We start from the raw sequence: 26,245 nt of genomic DNA on the forward strand, positions 1-26,245 counted from the left end.
ATAATCTGAGTGAAAAGCAACATTAAGGACACTCATATGAAGTAACAATGCTTTGACAACTTCACAATTTTTCATTAAGTAAAATCAGGTTGTGCATTATATTATTGTCATTGCAAGTTTAGAGTATTCTTGGAATCTTCTTGAGATAACATTAGAATACTCATGTTACGTCTAAACACTAGACTCATATATTCCTAGGAACCAAAGTACCCTAATTGGATAATAATCCTTTTCCTGGGTATAAGATGCCCAAAAAAGTTATTCCGAGATGTCATTATTAAGGACATTAATATGAAGTAACAATGCTTTGACAAATTCACAATTTAGAATGATCTTTCATAAAGTAAAACCAGGTCATTCTAGAATAATCACCACAAAAGTTAACATGACATGGAACCCAAACATTAGAATGGACTAACTTGAAAGGTCCTAAAGCTAGTTTATTGACTCAAGAAGCAAAAGGGGCATGATAATGCTTTCCCAATTGACAAGACTCACCACTCAGAGGAAGTCACATTTCCAACCTGGAAACCTTATTCTTTAAGACGTACAAGGACGGATGTCTAAGATGGCTCTAAATCTGAGGGGACCCACAATAGGTGAGAGAGGTTGATGCAGCCAATGTGGAGGATTTTATTTTTATTTTCATTTTTTTTAATCTATGGTATTTGTATTAGGATTATATCTTTAGAATTCTAAGTTATTATCATTTAGGCCCCATTTGGAACTTGAAAACAGTTGGAAAAGGAGAGAAAAATTTGAAGGAATCCCCTTTTTCATGTTTTGTAATCAAGGAGAGTGAGAAGAAAAATAAAGTTTGTTGCAAATTAATGAATAAAAATTTAATTTACACATCATTGGCATTTGATTTTTCTTAATTTTTAATCATATTAGAATAATTTTTTATTTTATATAGTATTTAATATTGATAGAAAGTATAATGAAAAATTAATTTCTTTCTTATTTTTCTTTTCTTTCCTTTCCTTTTGCCAAACAAAATCCTTGTTTGGAATAAATACTTAGGAAACTGGTATTTTGGCTTAATTTGGTTTCTTTATTTACTTTCCTTATATTCCAAGCATTGTAAGCCTATAAAGGCCCCTATGCATTACTTCTTAGATAGACTCGAACAGAGAATTGAAATAGACATAACTAGCATCAGAGGTAGAGCACAAAGCAGGTGACTAAAAAAAGTTGAGACAGTAGAGGCCATTAGATTCACATGCTGCAGTAATCTTCCTCCGTTTCTTCAAATCTCGAATGACAAAAGAGTTGGGGAAGAAAGCAACATAACAGTTAAGGCTTTTAGTGATTTGGTGTACAAACATAAAGATTAAATGGCAAAGAAGGAATATAAGTAATAGAAGATAAAGAAATGGAAGAGTTGGGTGTCACATTTCAAATCCCAGCAACAGTATTTAAGAATCACCTTCCATAGAACACTTGGTAAGGATCAGGAATAATGAATGTGGAAAAGTGGTTGGATATATCTGACAGGCTGACATTATGATTAGTGGTGGTGAAATCAATAATCACCAGGGTTTAGAAGTGGAAGAACTAGATGAAAGACGTGCAGTAGGTGTACACGGTATGTATAAAGGAGGCAGTGAGAAAAAGAGAAGCTTGCTTGGCAGGATACTTGAGAGATTTAGTGTATCCTTCTTCTAAGTTCTAACACGAGAATGATTTTTGTGGCTAATGGGATCTGACAAATTGGCAAATTGAGGTTGTCTGCCATCCAAATCCCTACAAGTATCGTGAACGTGTCCTCCGATACCACATGGATTCACTTGTATGTCATGACCTCCACATCTCTCTCTTCCATCACTATTACCTAAAGTAACATTTCCAAGACCACTACCATCACTGGCCCCACTGTGAGTACTTTTATCACTCTGGTAAGTGTGAGAAACTATGGCTGTTCAATCGACAAGCGCGTGCAGAACACAAGAATACCACCCCCCCCCCCCCCCCCCGGCCCAAAAAAAATAATCAAAGGGCAGCCCTGTGCACAAAGATCCTGCGTATACAGGGTCCTAGGAAGGGGTGGACCATGATGGGTCTATAGTATGCAACTTTACCCTCCATTTTTGTAAGAGGCTGTTTCCACACCTTGAACCCATGACTTCTAGGTCACATGGTGAATATGACAGTGTAACATATTCCCAAACCTTTTTACATGTATCAAAAGGTATACAAGTGTCAGCTACATAAGAGAGTTCCACAACAAACTAACCCCCTGTTCGTTTGCAGAGTGGAAGTGACATAGGAATGGAGTCAAAGAACGAATGGAATCAGGGCAGTAATGAATCATATTCAGCATGTGATTATTGTGTTTGGATACTCTTGCAAAATGATTGTTGGCAAGGGATGAAAGGTCATGCATTTTCCAATAATGCCGTTTTATATCAGAGTTTAAAATTTTGATTTTATTTTTTGTTTTTAAATTTCTTAATGGAGGCTAGCTCATGGTAACTCCTTTTCTTCTTCTGACGGCAACGTGACAGCTTCTGTAGCTGTGAATTCAACTTGGATTTTATTTTGGGTGTTTGGAGGAGGTTCTTATTTTATTTTTTCCCCTGTTTTGGGGGGAGGGTTCTTTAGCACCTGCAGTTAAGCCTGTTATGTCTTCTGCAGAGCTGCTATGATGTCGCGCCATAGTTGCTGTATTGAAGAGAGAGAGAAAGAGATCGGATCTCCAGCGCCATGATTTTGTTGTTGCAGGCCATAGCTTGTTGCTGGAGCTGCTGCGATGTTGTCTTAGTATGCCATAGCTGGGAGCCGGAGCTGCTGCGATGTCATTGTTGCAGGCCATAGCTCGGAAGGGAGATTATATCAGCAGGGGTGGGGGTTGCTGAGATTGAATGTGTAAGGGTGTTTTAGAGAAGTTGAAAATTGAGAAATGATCCTGTGGAATGAAGAAGTATTCCCATCCATCTGAACTGGAATCACTATTCCATTGTTTGCAGGAATCGCAATTATGGACGGAATCTCATTCTAAATACATTTTGAAACCAAACATAGGAATGGGAACTAAATCCTGAATTTTGATTCAATTCTTGTCCTAATTTGGCCAACCCAATTCCATGCAAGAATTTGAGCATCTTCCTGTATGGCTGTATCCACTCAACATGCTTATTGTGAATGATGTTGTTTACCTTGATCGGCCAGCTGTATTTATTCGTAAGGTGAGTGACATATATCTTTGCCAGCCAAATAAACTTTCATTGCCATAGACCAAGTATGTAATTACTTCCATTCAGCTTACAAGTTGTAAATGTGGAGACAGCGAAGGAAAGCCAGTTGGTCTGGATTCTTTCTTCACCAAAGTGAACAATTAATCACTAAATAATATAGCTGATTACCACTACACAGTCCTGTGTAATCAATCTATCGCAAACATTATCAAGAAAGATCAATCTGTCCAAACAATTTACACAAATATAAAAATTAAACTCATCAAATGGAGAGAGTTCGTACACCATTCATTTTGTTGTGATGTGTGACTCATATAGTGAGTGGAAGGCATGCACAAAGAGAAAACATGGTGAAAACAGAATGCTGGAGTTTGCTGAGGAAAACGTCGATGGTTGCCTTGTATCTATCGACTGTTTGGTCTAGTTTCAGAGAGGTTTTCCTCTCGGTATTAAATCGTTGACGGTATGTCTGCAAGCCGTAAACGGTTTGGCTCGGGAACCCAGTGCAGATTTTCAAATTTGAATTGGGACGTTAAGTTGGTTGGGTTTTGGAGGGAGAGCCTCTGGTAAAACTTTATATATACGTTGTATATGTTGTATTTGTAATGTTGTTGGTGTCTTTGACACAAGATAATGAAAGTCATATTGCCGATTGCTCCGGTGGAAGTAGGCATTGCCGAACCACGTAATTACTTTGTATTTTTGTTGTTGCTTTCATTATTATCTTTGTGATTGTTGTTTTGTATTTTTCACCGTTGAGTGCTGCGTTGTAAGATCATTTTATTCTGCTGTACAATTCCTTTTTCACAACAAATTGGTATCAAAGCCAAACATTACTGACTTGTGCCGTATGAGATACACTAAGAGCTTTCGTGATAAACCCACAAAATACATATGTCCACCCCGTGAGGCTATCCTCACCAGTCCCCAAACATCTGAATAAATGTAGTCATCCATATGCCCTAACTGCATATGCCACAAAACATCTAACTCAGATTCTACAGCTGTAGCTCCACCTACAACTATGATACTCTGCAGTGCATAGATATTCCAGCTAATTTTTGTCCTTTCATCACCATCAAGTCGCCTTCACACGCTTTCACCATCCCACTTTTAGACTTGTAACTATATCCATTACAATCTAAAGTGCCCAATGAAATCACAGTCTTCCTTAGATCTAGTACATGCCTTACATCACATAAAGTTCTCACAACACCAGCATACATCTTAATTCTAATATTTCCTATTCCCATTATTTTGCATACAACATCATTTCCCATTAGAACATAACCATAATTAACTGACCTGTAGGTGTTGAACCAATTTCTATTTGGTGTCATGCAATAAGCGCATCCGAAATCTAGGATCTAAGAATTCGTGAGGCGTTTTGAACCCGATGAATCATATAACATATCACCATCACTGCTCCTTGAGTCTCCTTTCACTACATTTGCAGATTTTGATGAACCATCTTGATTTTTAGCATTCCCCTTCTTCCACTCCGGACACTCCAGTTTGATGTGCCCAATTTTCCCGCACTTAAAACATCCTATGTCCTTCCCGGACTGCAACCGAGATCTGCTCCAGGACTTGCTTCTCCCACGTTCTTGTTACTCTTTACCACAAGCCCTTCACCGTGTGAAATTTTATTGCTGACCATCTTTCTTTGATGAAAACGCAGCAATATGCTTGTTATCTCTTCCAAATTAAGGCTTTCTTTGCCCCATGTTAGAGTCGTAACTAAGTTTTCATATGTGTGAGACGCAAGTAGGGAATTCAATAGCATCAACGCCTTGTCATCTTTCTCGAATTTCACATCAACCCGTATTAAATCACTTATGATTTGATTGAATGCATTTATGTGTTGGTTCAAATCCGAACCTTCCACCATCTTAAGCCAATATAACTTTTGCTTAAGAAATAATTTATTCGTAAGAGACTTGGATATATGCCGACTTTCAAGTTTCTGCCAAACAGCTGTAGGAGAATCCTCATCCATGATGTGATGCAGCCATGGTACTAAATAACGGCCGTTATGTAACGGAAAACCATCTCTCTGATACCGTTACAGCCCGCATTAGTGGTGAGCAGAAAATTCACGTGCGTAACGGCCGTTACAGAACTGTAACGGCCCATAACGGCCGTTACACTAACGTTACGACGTGTAACATCCGTTACGACACATTACAGCCGACAACCCCTTACACTACTGCGTACCTTCCTTATCTCCTCAAATCTGCTCCATTTTGTGTCTCTCTCCATCATCTAGCTTAGATCTCCTCATTTGAAGCCTCCAAAGAAACGAAAGCAGCTTCGAAGCTTCGATTTGTTGTGCTGTTCCCTCTTTCACTCTTCGTCTCTTTCGTACAGCTTCAATCTACGGATATGAAGCTTCAAAATCCCCAAAATCAGCTTCGATTTTTGCCTTGAAGATGTTCTTCGCAGTTCGCAGCCATCGCAGGTCAGCTGACTGGCAGTTCGTCTTGAAGGTGTTTGATTTTTCCCTTGAAGGTGTTCCGATTTTTCCCTCTTCATCAGTTCATCTCCTTTGTCCAGTGTAAGAACCCAAAAATCAGCTTCCAATCTTCGATTTGTCGCTTGAAGGAGCTGTGCTCTGCAGGTTGCCTCCATTCGCAGGCTCGCAGTCGCAGCTCCAACAATAAGTTTTGAAGCCTTTGATTCCCCCAAATTTTGGGGGCTTGCAGGTTGCAGCTCTCTCGCAACTTCGGTGGGGACTCGGGACTCGGGAGTGGATATGTTTCTTTAGTTCTTCTACTTCATTGGTTAATGTAATTGTAAATTACCAATTTATTCTAAATTAATAATTTAGTTTATTTTATAATTTCAGTTTATATTTATTATTTAATTAGTATGCAAATTTATAAATGATTATATAAGTAGAATTTATTAATTAAAATAAAAAAATTATTATAAAATTATTAAAACATAAAATTTATAAAGTTAGAGAGTTAGAGTACAGATTTAGTAAAAAAATATTAATTAATATTCTACATAATTATTTTTTTAAATACCTTGACTATTAATAATTTAATATTAGATCTAAAATTTGTAATAAATCCTAATTTCTACACAATTAGTCAAGTCTCAAGTGACTCAAGTACACTACCATTTAAATAATTAAATTGTAAGATTTACAATTCCATATTTATTTTTTTAAATTGTAAATTGTAATATAAATTATTGTATTGTAATATAAATTATTGGGTCTATTGACTCATTTTAAGTAACTTTATGTCTTTAATCAATTGATTCTTCATTTTAATTACATTTTTACATCTTTTTTACCCATTAAACTAATGCAAACTTTAAAAAAATATGCCTTTTTTTGAAAGCAGCGCACTAAAATTAATATAAAAATCATAATGCCTATTAAAAAGCATTTGTAGGTTGAATGAAGGTTGTCAAAATTCATTAAAAATCATGCATTAATGGATTTAATGCTTATTTTTCAATTTTGGCATGGTTGTGCATGCGTGAAAAAAATTTACAGCCGTTACGCCCACTTCCCGTTACGTAACGCCCGCATCTCCCACGTCCCGCGACACCCGCGACCGTTACGTGACGTTACCCGCTACCACGATTTCGAACCATGGATGCAGCACGTCATCGGCCAAACATAATCTGATAGTCGCTACAACCTTTGCTTCCAATTCCTTCCAATTTGTATCATCCATGCTTTCTGGTTGAACTCCGTATAAGGCCTTCACCATACCTTGCTACACTAATAGATCCTTCACCCTTCTCTGCCATAAACTGAAGTTTTTGGTTACATCATACTTGACAACATCGAACTTTGCAAAAGAAGTTCCAGAGGTCATTACAACAATGTTAGAGTGATTCATCAGTTGTGAGATTTGTTGATGTAGACTATGCAGGTAGGGGTGGCAAAACGGGTTTACGAGCCGGGTTTGAGTGGGTTGTAAGTGGGTTCGGATTTGGGTTGACCCGTTTATTAACGAGCCACTGCTATGTAAACCCTAACCCGCCTGTTTAATGAACGGGTCACCCGTTTAAAATATATAATTAATTTATTTTAAAATTTTGTAACATATTAAAAAAAAATACTCCTTCATTTTGTGAAGATCCACACAAAAAACTCACGAACGAACACAATGCGAGGCTCAAAATAAAGGATCTGCACTCTATAGCGTGCAACGGCAGGGATCCCTCCATGAGCGAGAGTCAGGGACAGAGAAAGAGGAAAATGGGGGAGGAGGCGTTGTTGGCGACAGCTGAGCAACCGTGATGAGAGAGAGCATGGCATGCCTCAATAATAGAGGATCTGCAACTTGCAACGCACTCCTAATTCACTCCGCTCGTTCTTTTCGTTGCAACTCTGCCACCCATCTCCAGGCCCCTGCTAGTTCCAATCCAGTGGAGAAGAGACGAGATGGAGAATTCACGGGCAAGGGAAGTCACTGCCGTCGTCGTGATGATCTGCTATGTGCAACTCCGATTGGCTTTTGCTACTGTTTGTCTCACTACCTTCTCCCTTTCCCTCGCCGACTCTCTTGCCATATTTGGTAACTCTCTCCGTTTCTCTCTCTCGTCTTCCTTCTGTGTTTGTACCATTATCAACCCCCTGCAATGCTTACCAGAAATGAACAGAAGCAAGCCACGCACGTCTTTATCATAGTAGCAGTTGTACTTCTCCTATGGCTGTAGTTGCTACCTATCTGATCACACACTACCTCTCTCTCTTCCTTTTTAGATCCCATCAAATTAATGAAATCCACTATATGTCAATTGAGGAAGCGGATATTTGAATTTGAACTTGAACCATCCACCTTGTCCAATTGATTGATGTTGCTTTTGAAGTCTCTGTGGCTCTGCGCAAGTGTGCAGCTCGAGGTATTGCTGCATCACCTGTTTCCCACTCGCGTCTTGGGCACGTTGTTTATCAGTTATCACGCGTCTTCTACCTTCCTCCCCTTTCTTGTGTGATGCTGATAACGTGCTTGCCTACTTCTGTTTTGAAATTTTATTTAATATTAATCATCATTTTTAAGAAATAAAAAAAACAAATTAATACCCAAATAAAATAAGATATTTTATTTTTGATATTATTATTATTGGGCCACTAAAATCAGTTGCGCGGGGAAAGGGCTCTATCACCTGTCGGCTGTCATACATCACCCAATAATCTTTTGCCACCTGCCATGCCACTGGTCAAAAAGTCTTACTATTCTCACCAGCACGGGTATCAAAATAGTCTTACTATTCTCACCAGCACGGGTGGCAAAATAGGTGACCCGACCCGAATCCACCTAACCTGTTTAATAAACAGGTCGGGTATGGGTTGACTCGTTTATAAGTTAGCTTGTAATAAATCTAAATCTGATTTAAATGGGTGGACCACAAGTCATTGTCGGGTTTCGACTCGTTTAGCCACCCTTATATGCAGGGGACTTTGATGACAGAAGATTACAGCAGGGTATGCGCTTACTGTTGTGGGAAGACCTAATTGTTGGAAGTCTAGGGTACAGTCTCCAGTTGTTATACCTACAACTGAGTCGGGGTTCATGGCAGAAGCCGAAGCCGCCATGGACAAGTTCAAGCGTTGCTTGGACTTGGTTTTTGTCTCTAGTTGCTAGAAGGGAGACGGTCTCAACCTGATGTCCCAAGGTAAAGGTGTCGCAGCAGGGTTTATGTTTTTAGTTTCTCCTAAGGGGCGTATGTTTGCCAAGGTGGAGATTGTTGTAATATGTGGATCATATAGTGTGTGGAAGGCATGCACAAAGAGAAAACATGGTGAAAACAGAATGCTGGAGTTTGTTGAGGAAACCGGCGACGGTTGCCCTATATCCGTCTAAGGTTTGGTCCAGCTTTAGAGATGTTTTGCTCTCGGTATTAAACCATTGACGGTATGTCTGCAAACTGTCGACGGTTTGGCTCGGTAACCCAAGGTAGATTTCCAAATATGAATTTGGACGTTAACTTGGTTGGGTTTTGGAGGGGGTGCCTTCGGGAAAATTTTATATATATGTTGTATATGTTGTATCTATAATGTTGTTGGTGTCTTTGACACAAGAGAGTGAAAGTCATATTGTTGATTGCTCCTGTGGATGTAGGCATTGCCGGACCACGTAATTCCATTGTGTTTTTATTATTGCTTTCATTATTATTTTGTGATTGTTGTTCTGTATTTTTAATCGTTGAGTGCTGCATTATAAGATTGTTTTATTCCGCTGTGCAATTCGTTTTTCACAACACATTTTCTATCAGAAAATATCATAAATGTAAACCATTATCAGCCACCAAAAAAAACCTGGATAGCCACTTCTGTCGCACCAAATCACCCCTGGTAATCATGGAAATTGAGTTCCAAATCCTCTAATTGGATTCATATTCATCAAAAATTGCAAGTCACACAAAGGTGCGTACCATGGCAAAGCTGAGTTTACAACTTGCTAAATTGCTTCAAACCCTCGGACAAACTGTAGATTTACATTCTCCACAGCAAGCTGCACTATAGTGGATCTTTTGATGATGTCAGCAACCTGTAATTGGAAGTTTTCTTATAATTTATGTTGAATGTTCTTTTAATGCAGTTGAAGTTAAAACATGCATGTTACTGAGATGCTTAGAAAGCTTATTGTGCATGACTAGTTTATTTATGATTCACATTGAATGTTTTCTTTATGTGGTTAGAAGCTGAAACATGTGCTACTAAGAGGCTTAAAAAGCTCATTGTGCATTAGTAGTACTAATGGAAAGATGATATGTCATGCTGAAGAGAAATGTTTGTCGAGTGGAAAAAGAAATCAGAACTTTGTTAAATAGTACAGCTGACATATCTTCAAGCCGTCTGTTTGAGAAAAATCATGTCAGCATGTCTGGCTTAGGATCCAACTTTGTTGTTATGCTTAGAGAATTTTAGTTTTTTTAGATTTGTGTGATTGATCAGCCTTGTGAGCACCCCATTCATTTGTTATTGATTAGTGTTCAATTTTCTTGTTTTATGAGCACATCTCATTCATTTTTTGGATAGAAGATGCTTTTCAACTATATACATAATTTATTTTTTATTTTTTATTATTTTACTTTGACTCAATATTTAAGGATGTTACATCCAAAGCCTAAGGTCATAGGTTCAAACCATGGAAAGAGTGTGTCCAAGTATTACATGTGCTTACATCTTGTCCTCCCATGCACCCCATGGGAGCCTTGTGCACTGGGTGTTTTATATATATATATGTGTGTCTATATATATATATATATATGTTTTACTTATTATTGAATGTCTATGGCGGTTTCTTTTCTTTATTTTTATTTTTTGATGCTGTTATAACTACATCAATATTATATTTATGAATATCTTATATTGTCCATGTTAATCTGTTAATTCAGTCTGTAACTTTTGTGATAGGTTCATCAATGGTTCTCCCATTGTTTTCAGAAATAGGCCTCCTATCTCGTCTTACTTCTATATTTCTTGGTTTTGCTCCAGTGTTCCTACTTCTATCAATTGGGTATCTCTCTTTCCCTGATATTTAAACAGTAATTTTTTAGGGACTTGATGAAAATTTGGATAGAAGATTATGATCTTTTCCTTTTTTGGGAAATCTGTGTAGGTATGAAGCTCTCTTCTATTGTGCGTTGGTTCTTGTACTTATGGCATGGATATTGTTTGAAAACACAATTCTATATTTAAGCAAGGTGCAAATATCTTCGACTTCCAATAGACGTGTGGAGGAAAAAGGCATTCTTGAGCGTGATGATAAATGCTTGCAGTTGTCTGATGTGAGAATTCCGTTGATATTTGTAAGTCAGATTCTTCTTCTCTTTTGATTTTCTTGCACTCCTTGCCTTCTTTTATTTGTCAGTGAACCTAATTTCTCGAGTTGGACTAACTAGCTAGTGTGATGCATCTACTTGTCAATTCATGCAAAATGTAAAGAAGAAACCAAAGGAGACTAGAAACAATCAAAATGAAACTGCCTTCCAATATCTTCAAAGATTTGAGAAAGGCACCCTTTAAAACCACCAGCTGCAAAAGACAAGAGGGAAGCCAAGTTGTCCCAAGGCAAAGTACCAGAATTCCTTTACAGAAAAAAATGCATTCCTCTTTCCAGAAAAGATACAAGCATTTCTTTCATTGAAATTTTGCCCCCCCGAAAAAAAAAAAAAAAAAACATAGATGTCACTAAACCATCATAAACTGCATCCTTCTCGCCATCTTTTGGTGGGCTTGGAAAGAAAGAAATAAGCTAGCCTTCAAAGATTCATCTACTTCACTTTAGACCTACAAAGCCCGTCAAGAGCCAAGCTTGTTCAATGCATTATGCTTGCCTGTGATTGCTTGTCTCTTGCGTTTAGGATGAGTTTCCATCATGTAAATCCTAGTGTAGGGTTTTTTTCTATTAGTAGCTTTCCCCTATGCTAAAAAATGCAGTATGACTCCTCTATCACTTTGATGTTTCCTAGTGCCAGAGTGAGAATAGCATAGAAAGCTCTTTAGGGAAGGGTATTCATCAACTTGTAAAACTCACTAGCTATTGTCGACGTGTTTAGCCTACTTGCCTCCCTTGCTAGATACACAATGTTGACGGAGGTGTTAATGAATTACGTTGCTTCAATGTTTACTGCTTAAGTGCCACTGCTTTCATAAATTGCTTACTGCTTCTACTTATGTTTGATTGAATGACGATGAAAATATTTTGTGGGTGAATTGTGGTAAATGATAGGCTAACTAGTTAAACAAGAGGGCTTTAGCTAGCGCCGCATGATCCATTCACAAAGGTGTGAAATATTCGGCCCGTGACACCCAATGGATTACTGCTATCTTCATATGGCTTAGTGGGAACATTGTTAATGATCATTTTGTAATCCTTGATCTTTGTGACACTCTACAAGGTGGTTGATATTTTGTACCATGGGTTGGCATCCCCTAGATGCCTGAAAATAATAATATATTGTTGGAAAGTTTCAAATCTGTTTAGTCAACTTTCCTATTTTTCTAATAGAATCTCGGCTGTAAATGTGGGAATATCCTAGAATATTTAGTTTCCTTAGAAGTTAGCATCTTTGGTTCTTTCCTCTATTCTTCTGCTGTACGCCTATTTATACAGACCTGTACCTATGTTACGATTAATGAGAATTATTTCCACAAGAAGCTATCTCATTCTAGATGGTATCAGAGCTAGGTCTGGCTCTTGGCCTTGTGTAAACCCTAGTTTCCCTCGGCGGCTCCAATCTGACCCTAATCTCTATAGGGTTTTCTTCCTTGTTCAACTCTACCCTAATCTCTTTTGTTGCTGTAGCCATGGCTGAAACTTGAAACAAAGCTAAACCCGAAACCAAACCTAAAACCAGACCTACCCATTCTAAACCTTACTCTGTCCAAATTACCAATATACGATTGAATGAGGCCAACTTCCTACGGTGGTCACAATCTATCAAGATGTATATTCGTGGAAGAGGGAAGATAGGGTACTTGACTGGTGAAGCTAAGGAGCCCGAGAAGACAGACCCATTTATGCTATATGGGATGCTGAAAATTCCATGGTGATGGCATGGCTCGTGAATGCTATGGATGAAGAGATTAGTGTTAATTACATGTGCTATTCTACTACAAAGGAACTTTGGGACATTGTGAGTCATATGTACTCTGACCTTGGGAATTACTCTTAGATTTATGAACTGCAGCAGAAGATCAACAATACTTATCATGGAGACGGCAGTGTAACAAGGTATTTCAATGTTCTTAAGGGCCTATGACAAGATCTGGATTTATTCAATGATTGTGAATGGAAAAATTATGCTGATTGCAATCACAATAAGAAGATGGTGGAGAATGCAAGAATTTTTAAATTCTTGGTTGGACTTAATGATGAGTTTGATGAAGGGGAAGAATCCTAGCGAGACAGCCTCTACCCCCACTCGGGGAAGTATTTACTTAAGTATGACGAGAAGATTGTCGAAGGAGTGTGATGATGAAGAAAAAGGAGGATGAGACTGGAAAATTCTGCTCTACTTGCTGCCAATAATCCTGCTCCTCATGCTTCTGGTAACACAGATTTGGCTACTGCCAATATTTTTGCACAGCGGCCTTACTCTAATTAAAGGAGGTTGGAAGATAAGCCTCGAGTATGGTGTTACTATTGCAATAAGCAACGCCACACTCGAGAAAATTGCTGGAAACTCTATGGAAAACCAGCAAACTGGAAGAGCAACAAATCTTGACCCTTTGGCAGCAATCATGCAGTCCCTAAAGGTAATGAAGCTAATTTCCTAAGTGCTGAGCAGGTGGATCATCTTCTTCAACTGCTGAAATCTGGATCATCTCCTCGAGAGTTGGTCCTGAAATTCACAGTGGGAATTAAAGAAAATGACACGACAATTAGAATCCCGTGAGAGTTTACTGACAGACAGTAGGTTACAAGCAAGTTTAGGGACGTGAAGGATAGATTTGAGTTCTATTTTTTCAGAGATTTGGATAGAACCCGTTCCAGCAATGAATGAAAAACTTCCATCTGCAATTCTAATCGTTTTATTACTAGAACAAGGAGAATAAGATTGAAACAATTGTGAGGTACTGGTCATGTGATCAGATGCATCAGAATCAATAATCCATGTTGCAAGATTTAAGCAACAAGGGTTGGCACTAGAGTTATCACCTGTTTGGCCCAATGAACTAGTAGGAAGACTAGAGTCAGAATTTAGGGCTGTTGCTCATGGAATTTGTGAAGCACTATGGATCAAAAGGTTGCTGGAAAAATTAAAGGTTACTAATTCACTGCCAATGAAATTGTATTGTGACAATAAAGCTGCAATAGCTATCGCTCACAATCCAGTTCTTCATGATAGAACTAAAAATGTGGAGGTAGACAAGCATTTTAGCAAGGAGAAAATAGATGAGGGACTAATTTGTCTGCCATATATCTCGACAACTGAGCAAGTAGCAGACATACTGACAAAGGGACTGTCGAAGAAACAGTTTGAAAACTTCATTAGCAAGCTGACTATGGAAGGTATCTTCAAGCCAGCTTGAGGGGGAGTGTTGGAAAGTTTCAAATCTGTTTAGTCAACTTTCCTATTTTTCTAAGAGAATCTCGGCTGTAAATGTGTGAATATCCTAAAATATTTAGTTTTCTTAGAAGTTAGCATCTTTGGTTCTTTCCTTCTATTCTTCTGCTGTTCATCTATTTATACAGACCTGTACATAAGTTACGATTAATGAGAATTATTTCCACAAGAAGCTATCTCATTCTAGATATATATTTTCTTTTTTATGATTGAAAAAAAAAAACCATCACCCCTCCTCCCAAAACCTGTAAAAGAGATATATTATAAGTTTTCCCCTGAACACGGGCAACCCCAATTCTCCCCCCAAAAAAAAACATATAACGTATTCTTGATCCCTCAAGAGAAGGGCAATGCAAAAATAGAGGTGAAACAGACTCTGATCCTTCAAAAATCAAGAAACAAACACCCAGAGATAATGCCTTCAAATTATATGCTGCAGATTGTTGGTGTTAACTCTATTAAGAACAACCACCCAAAGTAAATGCCTTAATCTTAGAATGGACTTCAGCTTGCTAGCTGAATGAAGGGGGAAGGATTTAAAAGATTTGGTCAATTGCTTAAGAGAGAGATTCTTTGGAGTATTGTGATGTGGTGTTTCTTTTTTATTTTTTATTTTTTTTAAAAAAAATCATTGAATTATATTTTGTTTTATTTATTGTGTACATCAAAGAGGATGCTAGAGTTGCACATGCATTGTAGATTTAGCATTCATAAGTTTTCAAGCTTAAGCGAATGCCACACATTACCGAGTGCACCAAGGCTTTTGAAATTTATACCTCATGGGTTGCTCACATCTTTTTTTGCATTAATTGAACACCTGAAACCTCCAAATACCTTTTTAAACCTTGTTCTATATGCTAGAATTATCAATAAATTTATCAAGTTGTTGAAATACATGTTGAACTATAAAAATCACTTGCTCCCTACAAATGTCTGTCATGTTGTAGTTACCTTCTATGTTGAAGTGTTGAATTCAACTGTTACCTATTTGAGTTTTCAGAGAATTTTATGCTTATTTTGGAATCATTTGATAATGATATTGAGCTTCATAGATTTTCTGTAAAGATAGTATTGCACTTATTTTAGAATCTCATTGAAAATTTAAGTTATAACCTGTATACTGCTCTAATGGTTTTTGTGCTTTCTAGATGGTCTTATTTAATGTTGCATTTTTTGGAACGGGTAACTTTGCTAGTATTGCTAGTTTTGAGATTTCATCCGTCTATCGATTCATCACAGTTTTCAGTGTAAGTCAAGCTTAACTGCTGAAGTGACCTAAGAAAATTTTGATTTCTTGTTGGACTTTGTTTCACCAAGCTGATATGATTATTTTTAAATTGCAGCCATTTTTGATGGCGGCCCTCCTTATTTTCAAGTTATTTATACCGTTCATGCTTGTCATGTAAGTTTCAATTTTTGTTATTTGGTTATCTAGTAACTGGATATCATGAAAGATCAAACACAAAAAAATGTAAAAAGAAAAAAAAAAAAAAAAAATACAAGAACAATGCAGAAGCAGAACTCGATTTCTTCTTGAGAAGGTATTTGCTTTTTCTATTGAGATGGGATGATCCTCTGAATCAAACAATGATCAATCAAGGTATATTGTTTGCTGCTTTTATTGATAAACCCAAGATAAATTGCATTATCCTCTATTCAAAGAGGAGAAATGAGTCTGGCTATAATGCTAATTCAGAAGAATTTAACTCTTACAGAATTAATGAAAAAGGGATAGACAATTTATTATGTATCAAACCATGGGTATTTCATTGGTTCATAAGAGTAAGCGCCAAACTAACCAAAGATACCAAGAACCAAGAAAAAAGATATGTATTATTTCATTTGAAAATGCCTTAGCTGATGATATAAGCGGGATACTGTTTTCTACTATTCTATTAATTTTGGAACGTTCAATTTTCTGCATTAAGAAGAAAATTTACTATAACTATTATATTTGCTGTCATATTGGTATGTGTTTCTGCTTTTGGCTTAATTCTGTATTGCAGTTCTTATTTTACTTGCTCTGAATTTGAATGCAGATGTGTGTTTAGTGGAATAACCAAACTAATTCGAGTTCCACGATTGGGTTGCTATTTTCTTGTTATATTATTTTCAGACGTGATGACCATCCACTTCTTCTTCCTGGTACGACCACTATATTATTTGGATATTCTTGATGTAATGAAGCTGTGTTGTGGTCCCATAAATCTCTAGACTCACCTTAAAAAAATTTTACTCTGTCAGCATTTCAGTTCTAAACTTTTTACAATGAACATATCACATAAAGAGTCTGCAATTGGGATCGAGAAATGCAAATTTTTTTATCGAAGGATAAGATAAAAAATGCTAAATTTTCATTCCTTATGGTACAAGTATCTGTTTGTGCTGCTTAATTATTTACTTTGTGAACTGAATGCATGAACAGAGACAATATTATACAAGGGATATCAGGACTGAAAAAACATTCATAGGAGCTGATTTGAATTGAAACATGAGAGGATATCTGGAGGATATAGATACGGAGATAAAAGTGAGTCTTTGGGATCTGATCTTGGACTTTGCCATGTCCTATGATCTTATTATAATGAATACTTGCTTTAAGAAAAGAGAATAATACTTAGGGCTCATTTAGTTGTGGAAAATAGTTTTCATTTTTCATTTTAATTTTCGAAAAATTGAAAAAAATTTACCTAATTTTTTTTTTTTCAGCATTTGTATGAAATAAATAAACAACAATAAATAGTTTTGGCACTATTTGCTTGTGGACATAGTTTTATTTTTTATTTATAATTTTTCAAATAATTTTAAAAAAAATCCACCTTGTTTTCCAATCTTCCAAATTTATATAGAAAAGTTGGAAAATGTCTTTTCGTTATTTGTCTAGATTTCTAACTCTTACGTTGCATATGGGAACATGAATTATGATCTTAGACTTTAATTTATGTGAATTATGTATAGATTTTATTCTAAATGCACGCAAATCCAAATTAAAGCCCCAAAAATCCATGATTCCGAATATTACCTTATATAAATTTTGCACAAATTGGAAGACAAGTTGTTGGTTTTTTTTTTTTTTTTTGTGTGATTATTTTGAAATCTAAAAATAGAAAAATGAATTTTTTTTGCACATTTAAACAAATTCTTTATTTTTTACCTTCTTAGTACAAATCTTGAAAAATTATAAAATGCGCTAAAATTTTTATTCTTTGGAAAGCTAAGAATTGGAAAATGGAAAATGTTTTCCATAACTAAACAAACCCTTAATAACCTTCAAGAATAGACAAAATAGAAGTCAAATATATTTTCCTTAACTAGGAGGGTAGATTGTTTATCATGTAAGGGTAGTAAAGTTATTTCAGGTGAAAGGCTAATTATCAACCTATAGTTTTAGTGTTAGGTATATACACTAAAAAATGGAAGAGAAAGGGTAATTTAATCACTACAAGAGAACTAGGTGGTGGAACCTGAAGTGAGAAAATATAATAAAATTTAAAGATTAAATGATCAAAGATGGTGATTGGACGATAGGGAATAGAATAGATGCAGCCATGTGAACACTCTTTGGAATAGAACATATTAAAATGAAAGAAAAACATATTTTCGGCTAATCGAGAGGAAGACTCTTAGATAACAAAGAAAGTTGGTAGTGAGATCAAGATGTTCAAAAAGCCACAATGACAGAATTTTCTATAAAAATGGCAAAAATGTAAAAATATGGAAAACATTAAAAAGTATAAAGGGGCAAGAAAAGATGAAGAAAAGGCCATTAGTGAAGTTAAACATAGTTTATATAATAATTTACATGCTAGAGTAGATATGGAAGAAGGGGAAAAGACGTATTTAAAGTTGCTAGAGCTAGAGAAAGAAAAGTTATGACTTGCATAATGTAAAATGTATAAAAATGGGGATGACATTGTCTTGGTTAAGGTAGAAGACATAAAAGAAAGATGCCAAAGTTACTTTAGTAAGCTATTTAATGAAAACAAGTAGAAGGCTTAAACTTAGAATTGCCAAATGAGGAAAATGCTAAAAATATGATATTTATGCTCAAAATTAAAGTTAATGAAGTTTGCATGATGAAAAATGGAATTTCTATAGGATGGCATAACATCACACTTGAAGTTGGAAATGCTTAGGTGATAACAAAATTATATAGTAAACTAATTTATTTAACACAATTATAAAAACTAAAAAATTGCTAGACAAATGGAGGAACAACACTTCAATGCCTATATATAAAAATAAAGGAGAAATCAAAATTTTCATAACTATCATGGAATTAAACTTATGAGCCATACAATGAAATTGTAGGAGAGGGTAATTGCACAAAGATTAAGGTTAGAAACGAGGGTTTCATAAAATTAATTTGGTTTTATGACTAAGAGATATATTACAGATGCTATATCTTCTAAGAAGATTAACTAAAAGTTTAGGGGAAAAAAAGGGACTTGCATATGTTTTTATTTTTTTTTAAAAAAAATTTAATGGAGAGAAACCATAGGAAAAAAAAAAAAAAAAACTGGAGTTGGAGTAGAATCTAAGTTTGGATTATGGAGGGAAGTTTCAGAATTTTGAGGTCTTACGATAAGCAAAAACAAGACAAAATATATGAAACGTAATTTAAGTCATAATAGGAGGAATATTGGAGAAAAGATTAAACTTGATGGTCAAGAGATTAATAGCACTAGTAGATTTTTGATACCATAGTCTATTATGCAAGTTGAAAGAGAAATTGAAGGTGTAATAGAATTAAAATAGGTTGGGTAAAATGGAAAAGTGCCTCAGGTATGCTGTGTGATTGTAAAATACCCTTAAAATTAAAAGGAAATTTCTATAGGATGGCTAGAAGACCAGCTATACAATATAGATTAGAATGTTGGGCAACTGAAAAACAACATATACAAAAAGTGTAAGTTTTGAAATGAAAATGTTAAAGGTGGATGAATGGTATAATGTTAAAAGATAAATTAAGAAATCAACATATTCACGGTAAGTTAGGCGTATCCCCTATAAATGATAAGATAAGGGAGGGATGACTCAATGGTTTGGGCATCTATAACCTAGTGCACAAGTGAGGAGTGAGCTAGTTATTGTGAGAGGCAGTAGGAGAGGTACGGGTAGACCTAAAATAACTTGGAATGAGATAGTGAATAAAGGTTTATAGCCCTGAATTTGTTGGAGGAAGCTGCCCAAGGTCATGTTAAGTGGTGGAAAAGGATTCATGTTACCAACCTCACCTAGTGGGACTTGAGGCTTGTTTTGTTGTTGTGAACTCTGTATCTTGGTGGCAACATGCTCTCTTGTTGCATAAATTTCCAATGTGAGTGCTGCAGTAACACCTTCCTTTTTCTTTTCTGGGTATTGTATATCACTAGTCATTTTGAGTGTGTATATATATAAATATATATATATTCTTAGGCACTTGTGGCCAGAAGTACTAGCTATGCATTTGTAGTAGAGAATGGAATCAAGATTCTTTTGATGGATGCTAAGATCCAACAAACTGGATGGAGTTAACAATCTTTCTGCTAGACATTGCTATCCATCTTTTATACTCTTGGTCTTCAGCCACAGCATTTTGCATTAATTTGGTGAAAATTTTGGATAATGGCCTTCGTTTTCTAAAGATTTATAGTCATTGTTTGGTCCAGCTTTAGAGTATCATCATCAAATCATTGAAGTCAAACTAGTCAAAGGTGTGCCTAGCCTAGGCTTGAGGTGCACTGAGGCGATAAGGCTTGCACTTCACAGGGGTTGAGGCATGGCTACTTCTAAGAGGCACATGTTCACATTATACTTTGTTTTTTCTTTTTCTCTTTTGATCTCAACCATCTGTTCTCCTTCTTTTTTCTTTAAGTTCAGCTTCTCTCAGACTTCTTTCTTTTTCCTTCTTCTTCTGGTCTGTTGTGCTGTTCTCAGTCAAAGCTGCGAACCTTTTATATATATATATATATATGTATCTTTTGTTTTGCTGTCCTTTTTTTTTTTTTCTTAGCCGACCCGACTTAGTGGGACTAAGGCTTGGCTTTGTTGTTGTTGTTGTTGTCCTTTTTTTTTTTTTTTAAATTTTTGTTTCTTTTCCTGAAATTTCTCTTCTGCTGCTGCTCAGTTTTCTTCTTCTTTTAAACTGCTTTGCTGCTCTGTGCCACCTCACTGTTGTTCTCTCTCTCTCTCTCTCTCTCTCTCTCTCTTTTGTTTTGTCCCCTCTCTCTCCTTTTTTTTTCCTCCAGTTTTATTTGAAAACTGAGCTGTTTTTTTTTTTCCTCTGGAAGCATTTCTTTTTCTCAGCATTTCTGTTTCTGTGACATGGAATTTCTGGCATTTCAGTCAGAGCTGCACTGCTGCTGCCTTTCCTCTCCCCCCCCCCCCCCCCCCCCCCCCCTCTTTTTTCTGCTGATTATTGCTGCTTCTGTTTTGTGGAACTTATGGCATGAACATTGCATATTATTGAAAATTTGTGTTATAACTGTTAGATTACCACTTTACCTAAAAGCTTAAGCTGTTAGGTTGTGGGCCAACAATGTATATCAAGCTTTAACACACCCCAGCACATACAACCCGACAGCATGTGGATAGACAAATAAATAATAAATAATACCACAGAATAAAAGCGGGCAACAAGAGTAGAACCCAGGACCTCCTGGTAACTAGAGCTCTGATATTATGTTATATTACCACTTTACCTAAAAGCTTAAGCTGTTAGGTTGTGGGCCAACAATGTATATCAAGTTTTAACAATAACATTCATTTTTATTTCTAGAATTGAGTATTCTGATATTTTAAAATTTAAATATTAGTAATAATGTGTTTACAATCAAGAATCTATTATGTAGGGTATTTTACAAACAATTTTAATAAATGTGCGCTGAACCTACATGAGGCTCATGCCTTCGCCTTGCTAGGCTCCCGGTACTCTTTGTGCCTTAGTGCACCTTGCGCCTTTGACTACTATGCATTGAAGTTAGTTGAAGTTGAAGAGTAAGGCCGAATGAGGTTATTTTGTCGTTCTATTTGTAGCTGGACTAAACAGTTTGTCCATGAATATACTGTGGACAATAGCAGGAAGAAGATACTAGTCATGACTTATGAAGGATATGGCTTATGTATAGCTTGTATATCATGAAGGGCAACCATCCAATGTGGCCAGATATGCCCGTGGCCAATGGGAATTCCTTCTTTCCATTCTTATGGGAACTGTATGTGCTGAAAACCTAAATGACCTTGAAGTCCATCCACCAAATTGTGCAATTATTTTTGGGTTCAAGTTGGCTATTATAATATTGTTGATATATACTTTCTACTAACTTTGCTATTTGAACAATTTATACAAGAGAAGGATGCAGAAAAATAAGAGAAAATACTAGGAAATTAAGAGAGTAAAAGTGAAGAGAGCACTCACTTGCAATATTCTCTGCCTCATGGATATGCATCAAAGCTTCATATATTCTCTCTTTTAATACTAAATAATAAAAAATCTCTAGAAAGTTATGTCATCCCTAAATATTAGACCAGCATATAACTATAAAGTAATTAAATCATAAAAGCTTTAGATAATCATAATGAACCTATATTATGTCTACACCTATGGTACACCTGAAGATCATGTTGAGTGTGATCCCCCATTATATTTACATTTTTAAATGACTGAAACCACCTCTTTGTATTTATTTATTTAATGGTGTGAATGTTCATGATTTCTTTCTTTGTTTTCCCGCACTTTTTTTTTGTTTTTGTTTTTCTGCTTTTCTGGGTGGATGCAGTTTTGGGATTTTTAGAGTGGGAAGGCATTTGTAAGTGGGGTCTCTCCTGATTTGATGTTCCAATTTCTGTTTCTAACAGGTAAGAAATACAGGAAGTTGGATGGAAATAGGTAACAGTATCAGCCATTTTGGAATCATGAGTGCCCAAGTTGTGTTTGTGTTGCTGCTTTTTGCCCTCACTAATATTTACACAAAGGACATCCAAATCAGATCAGCTTGGCCATCTGCTCGTAAAGCGATGTGAGGCATTCGAAATTCACCCTTTGCAGAGTATTGCCCCATTTTTTTCCCCATGGGGAGGTGTGCCATTTTCCCTACAGAAATTTTTGTGGATTTCCATCGCATTCTTCCTGGCAAACAACTTATGGACAGGGTGGGAGAGCTCTGAGACAACAGGATTTCCATATATTAGCCCCATCAGTCGTTGAATTTTGCAGTGATTCTTATCAGGTATCCATGGCTGGGTTTTACCCAGTTCATGGTTCACATACCATTACTCCATTACAATTTTGTTCATTTTTTAGCTTAGCAAATTCTTGTATGAAGAACCAGAAACAGTATCTGAAAATTGGGTCTTGGCCAGACCCTTCTCTATGTTGATTGCCTAGGTTTTGAATCATCATCATCATCATTGTTATGATTAATTTTTATCAGCATTATATCATTTGATATTTTGCAAGTATAGATGTGTATGCATGTGCATATACATGATAGAATAGCATAGGTGGTGTTATTTGCCTTGTTCTGTGGAGCTTTAATCAACTAAAGAAGGTGACTGCCTTTACAAACAAAATGATGGGAGGCATTTCCAAATCCTGATTTTGGAACTCAAGCCTTTTCTGTCCCCCTATTAAACAGATCTCTCCATGCTTGTGACCCAAACTTCTTGGTACTTGGTTAATTGCCAGGGTACTTTTTTGCCAAAGCAATGTTTCTGTTTCGAAAAGAGAAAAAATTTAGCAAATTTTCGAGTTTTTAGAATATGATACTAGACCTCCTTAGTTTCTAAAAATTATCAAAAGATAATTTTTTTTTTTGAAATTTGATTTATTGACAAAATAATCATTCATTAGTTAGGCCTAAGTCCAAATGAAAAATAAATTTTACTCAATAAAATAACATGTTTTTACCATTTCGTTCAATTGTGATAGATAAAATAAGAAAAATTATGTCAATTTAATAAATTAAATTGGGAATACCAGTGTTAAAATAATCTATCAATTTAAATTTAAATTGATTGAGTCTAGTTCAAGCTAGTTTTCTTGTTTTATCTAGATTGTTGCGTTATTATATATGGTACTCAGCCCAATCTGAAAGGCAAGTTGGTTTTGATTTGATTAGAATTAGACGATTTGAGTTGATTTTCAAAACACTGGTAATCTCCACTAAATTTTTTAGAACATTCAAAGCGGCAATAGTTTTAATGAAGTCATATGTATAATTATAATGAGACTTCAACGAATCGTTTGAAATTGCTTATGTAAAAGTACTTTTTAGAAAAGAAAAAAATATTAATAAGTGTTAAATTAGAAAAGTGCTCAAAGTTATAAGTGTTGTTTGGTTGTGTTTAAAATTAGAGATATTTAAATACTTACTTTTGTTATACCGTACTATAAGAGTATTTTTAAATATATTTTAAATTACAATTATTAATATTTTTTAATTAATAATTTTATTAATGAATATTTTAATTATTTATAATTAAAATTTAAATATTTTTTATTAAAAATAATATAACATTATTACTTTGAATTAATAATAATTTTATTATTGATGTATATTTATAAAATATTACTATCATATTAATTTATGATAAAAATAATATTATTAATTAAATTTTAATTTAATTAATGTTAACTTAAATTAAAATTATTATTGTTCAATTTAGAGTTGAATTATATTAACTAATATGTACTTTTAAATATATTTTAAATAGGTATTAATATTTTTTTAATTTAAAATTTAAATGGTAAATATATTATTTTTCTAATTAAAAATTAAACATTTTCTATTAACTAAAATAATATAATATTATTTATTAATTAACAATAATCTTGTTATTAATTTATATTTATAACATATGATTATCACATTAATTTATGTTAAAAATAATATTAAAAACAAACTTAAAAATTTTAATTCATTTAATCTTAATTTAAATCTATAGATGGTTCTTTAATTCATTTCACAATTTAATTATTATTTTTAATTAATTTTTAATAATATTATTAACTAAATTAGTATTTTTAATTTTTTAATGTTAATTTAAATTAATAGATGGTTTTTTTTTTTCTTTATTCTAAAATTTAATTATGTTTCATTAATAATTAACATATTATAATGTATAATAAAATCATATATGATTATTTTCTAACATATTTTTAAATTTAAAAAATAATCACTAAATTTTTTTATATTTACAAAATTGACTTTGTCTATGAACATCGCTTTGTAAGTGGTTAAAAGTTATCATGAATGTTTCTTCAAATTTATTTAAATAGTTTTTAAAAAAAGTAATTATGAAAAAACACTTATTGTAATAAGTATTTGTTGTAATTCAAGCTAAACACACACATATATTGTAGAAGTGCTTATTTTAGGTGCTTCAGACTCCATTATAATATTAATGTTACTGTTCATGGATTTAGCTTATTTTAGGTGCTTCAGACTCCATTATAATATTAATGTTACTGTTCATGGATTTATACACTTGTTAGGAAATTTTTTTGATCATAAAATAATTGGATGTTGTAATACATTTTGAACTTCTGAGGACATGAATTAAATATAGATAAAATGGGTAACACATGTCATGTTCATATTGTTAAGGACAAAAATGGTTGAACTAGTTAATATATATAATTTGGTATTCATCTTGACTATTCAATCGATTATTCTAAGAACCAGTCAACTTTTTGGATCGAGATGAATACTATAATTTTATAATATAACAACTCGAACAAAATAGGAGAGAGCCAGCAAACAAGTTCACTTGAATAAATTAGCTCAAAAAGTGGCAAGATCGACCAATTAACATAATTTGAATATTTTATTTTGCCCATTTAGTATTTACATTTTAGACCTAAAAACTAACATTCGACTTTATATTTTAAAAATATTGAATCATTTAATTATTTTAAAGATGTGTTTAGTTATTTAATTTATATGGAAATTGTACATAGCAAACATTTTATAGCATTATAATTATTTAACCTTTTATTTATAATCACTTCGTATCTATTTTTCATATATATATATATATATATATATATATATATATATTGTAAAGACTCGGAAAATTATAACTATTAAAATAATTAGGAAATATAATAAATAGAGAAGATAAATAAATAATAAGGGAGAAAAAGAGAAAATTTTGAAAGAAAGAACAACAGACCTTGTCGACGAATCTTTTGTTTTCGTTGACGAGTGTTCTTCTAAGGATCATTGAAATTAGGAATAACTTCCCAATAGGGGGGGTGAATTGGCTTTTTAAAACTTTATCTTTAGTTCTTTGAAAGTCTTTAACTTCTTTTGTGATTTAACCAATTCTTTGACTTGTTTATTTATTTTGTGAGTCAAACAAGAACTTAGTTTCTTTTGAACAATCAATCAACAACACAATTAAACATTCAATCTTCAACCACACTTTGAAAGTAAAAATAATCAAACAATTAATCACAATTTCCAAACCAACACAACCACAATTTATTTACCAAATATAAGTTCACTGTAGCACTATTAGATTGATGAAATCATTCAAGATTTAAGACTCTTGGAGTATAAAACAAATCTTTATACCATCCAATCACAATCAATATAATATATGTAACTTTCAGCTTTTGATGTTTTCGGCCCTGTGGTAAATGTGAGTTTTGAACAAAGCCCTGTATATATGAAATTTCTTTTTCAATATGATGTTCAATATAAAATCCAATTACTCTTTCCAAACTTCAGAATTCAAATAAACTTTTAAGTTAATTTATCTTTGGGGTGTTTAGCCAAGTAACGTACTCCCGTATGGTTTTGGCAAAGAATGGTTCAACCAATGTACTCCCTTTCGGTTTCTGCAACCCAAATCAAAATCAAACTTTAAGGTTTACTTGATTTCCAAATTTACGTAATTTATATGGTTTTAAATTTAAACCATCCACGCAATTTAAATATGCACTGAAAATAAAGAATAGGGAAAAAGAGAGTGAGATGGAGATTTTTACGAGGTTCGACTTATACCCAGCC

At 34.5% G+C, this 26,245-nt stretch overlaps 1 protein-coding gene across 2 annotated transcripts in view; it reads left to right on the top strand.

Moving 5' to 3' along the window:
* LOC131168524 (GPI ethanolamine phosphate transferase 1) overlaps positions 1-22,685 on the top strand; it is a 44,427-nt gene extending 21,742 nt beyond the window's left edge. The window contains exons 13-18 of one of the 2 annotated variants that reach the window (XM_058128024.1): positions 10,588-10,690; positions 10,793-10,982; positions 15,395-15,493; positions 15,590-15,648; positions 16,286-16,391; positions 22,086-22,685. In XM_058128024.1, coding sequence (XP_057984007.1) covers positions 10,588-10,690; positions 10,793-10,982; positions 15,395-15,493; positions 15,590-15,648; positions 16,286-16,391; positions 22,086-22,250 — 722 coding nt within the window. In that variant the 3' untranslated portion in view covers positions 22,251-22,685. The remainder of the gene's footprint in view (positions 1-10,587; positions 10,691-10,792; positions 10,983-15,394; positions 15,494-15,589; positions 15,649-16,285; positions 16,392-22,085) is intronic. The other variant, XM_058128025.1, reaches the window with a different exon arrangement.
* Positions 22,686-26,245: the final 3,560 nt, after the last annotated feature.

Source organism: Malania oleifera, chromosome 11 (genome assembly GCF_029873635.1).
Source record: "Malania oleifera isolate guangnan ecotype guangnan chromosome 11, ASM2987363v1, whole genome shotgun sequence".
NCBI lineage: Eukaryota > Viridiplantae > Streptophyta > Magnoliopsida > Santalales > Ximeniaceae > Malania > Malania oleifera.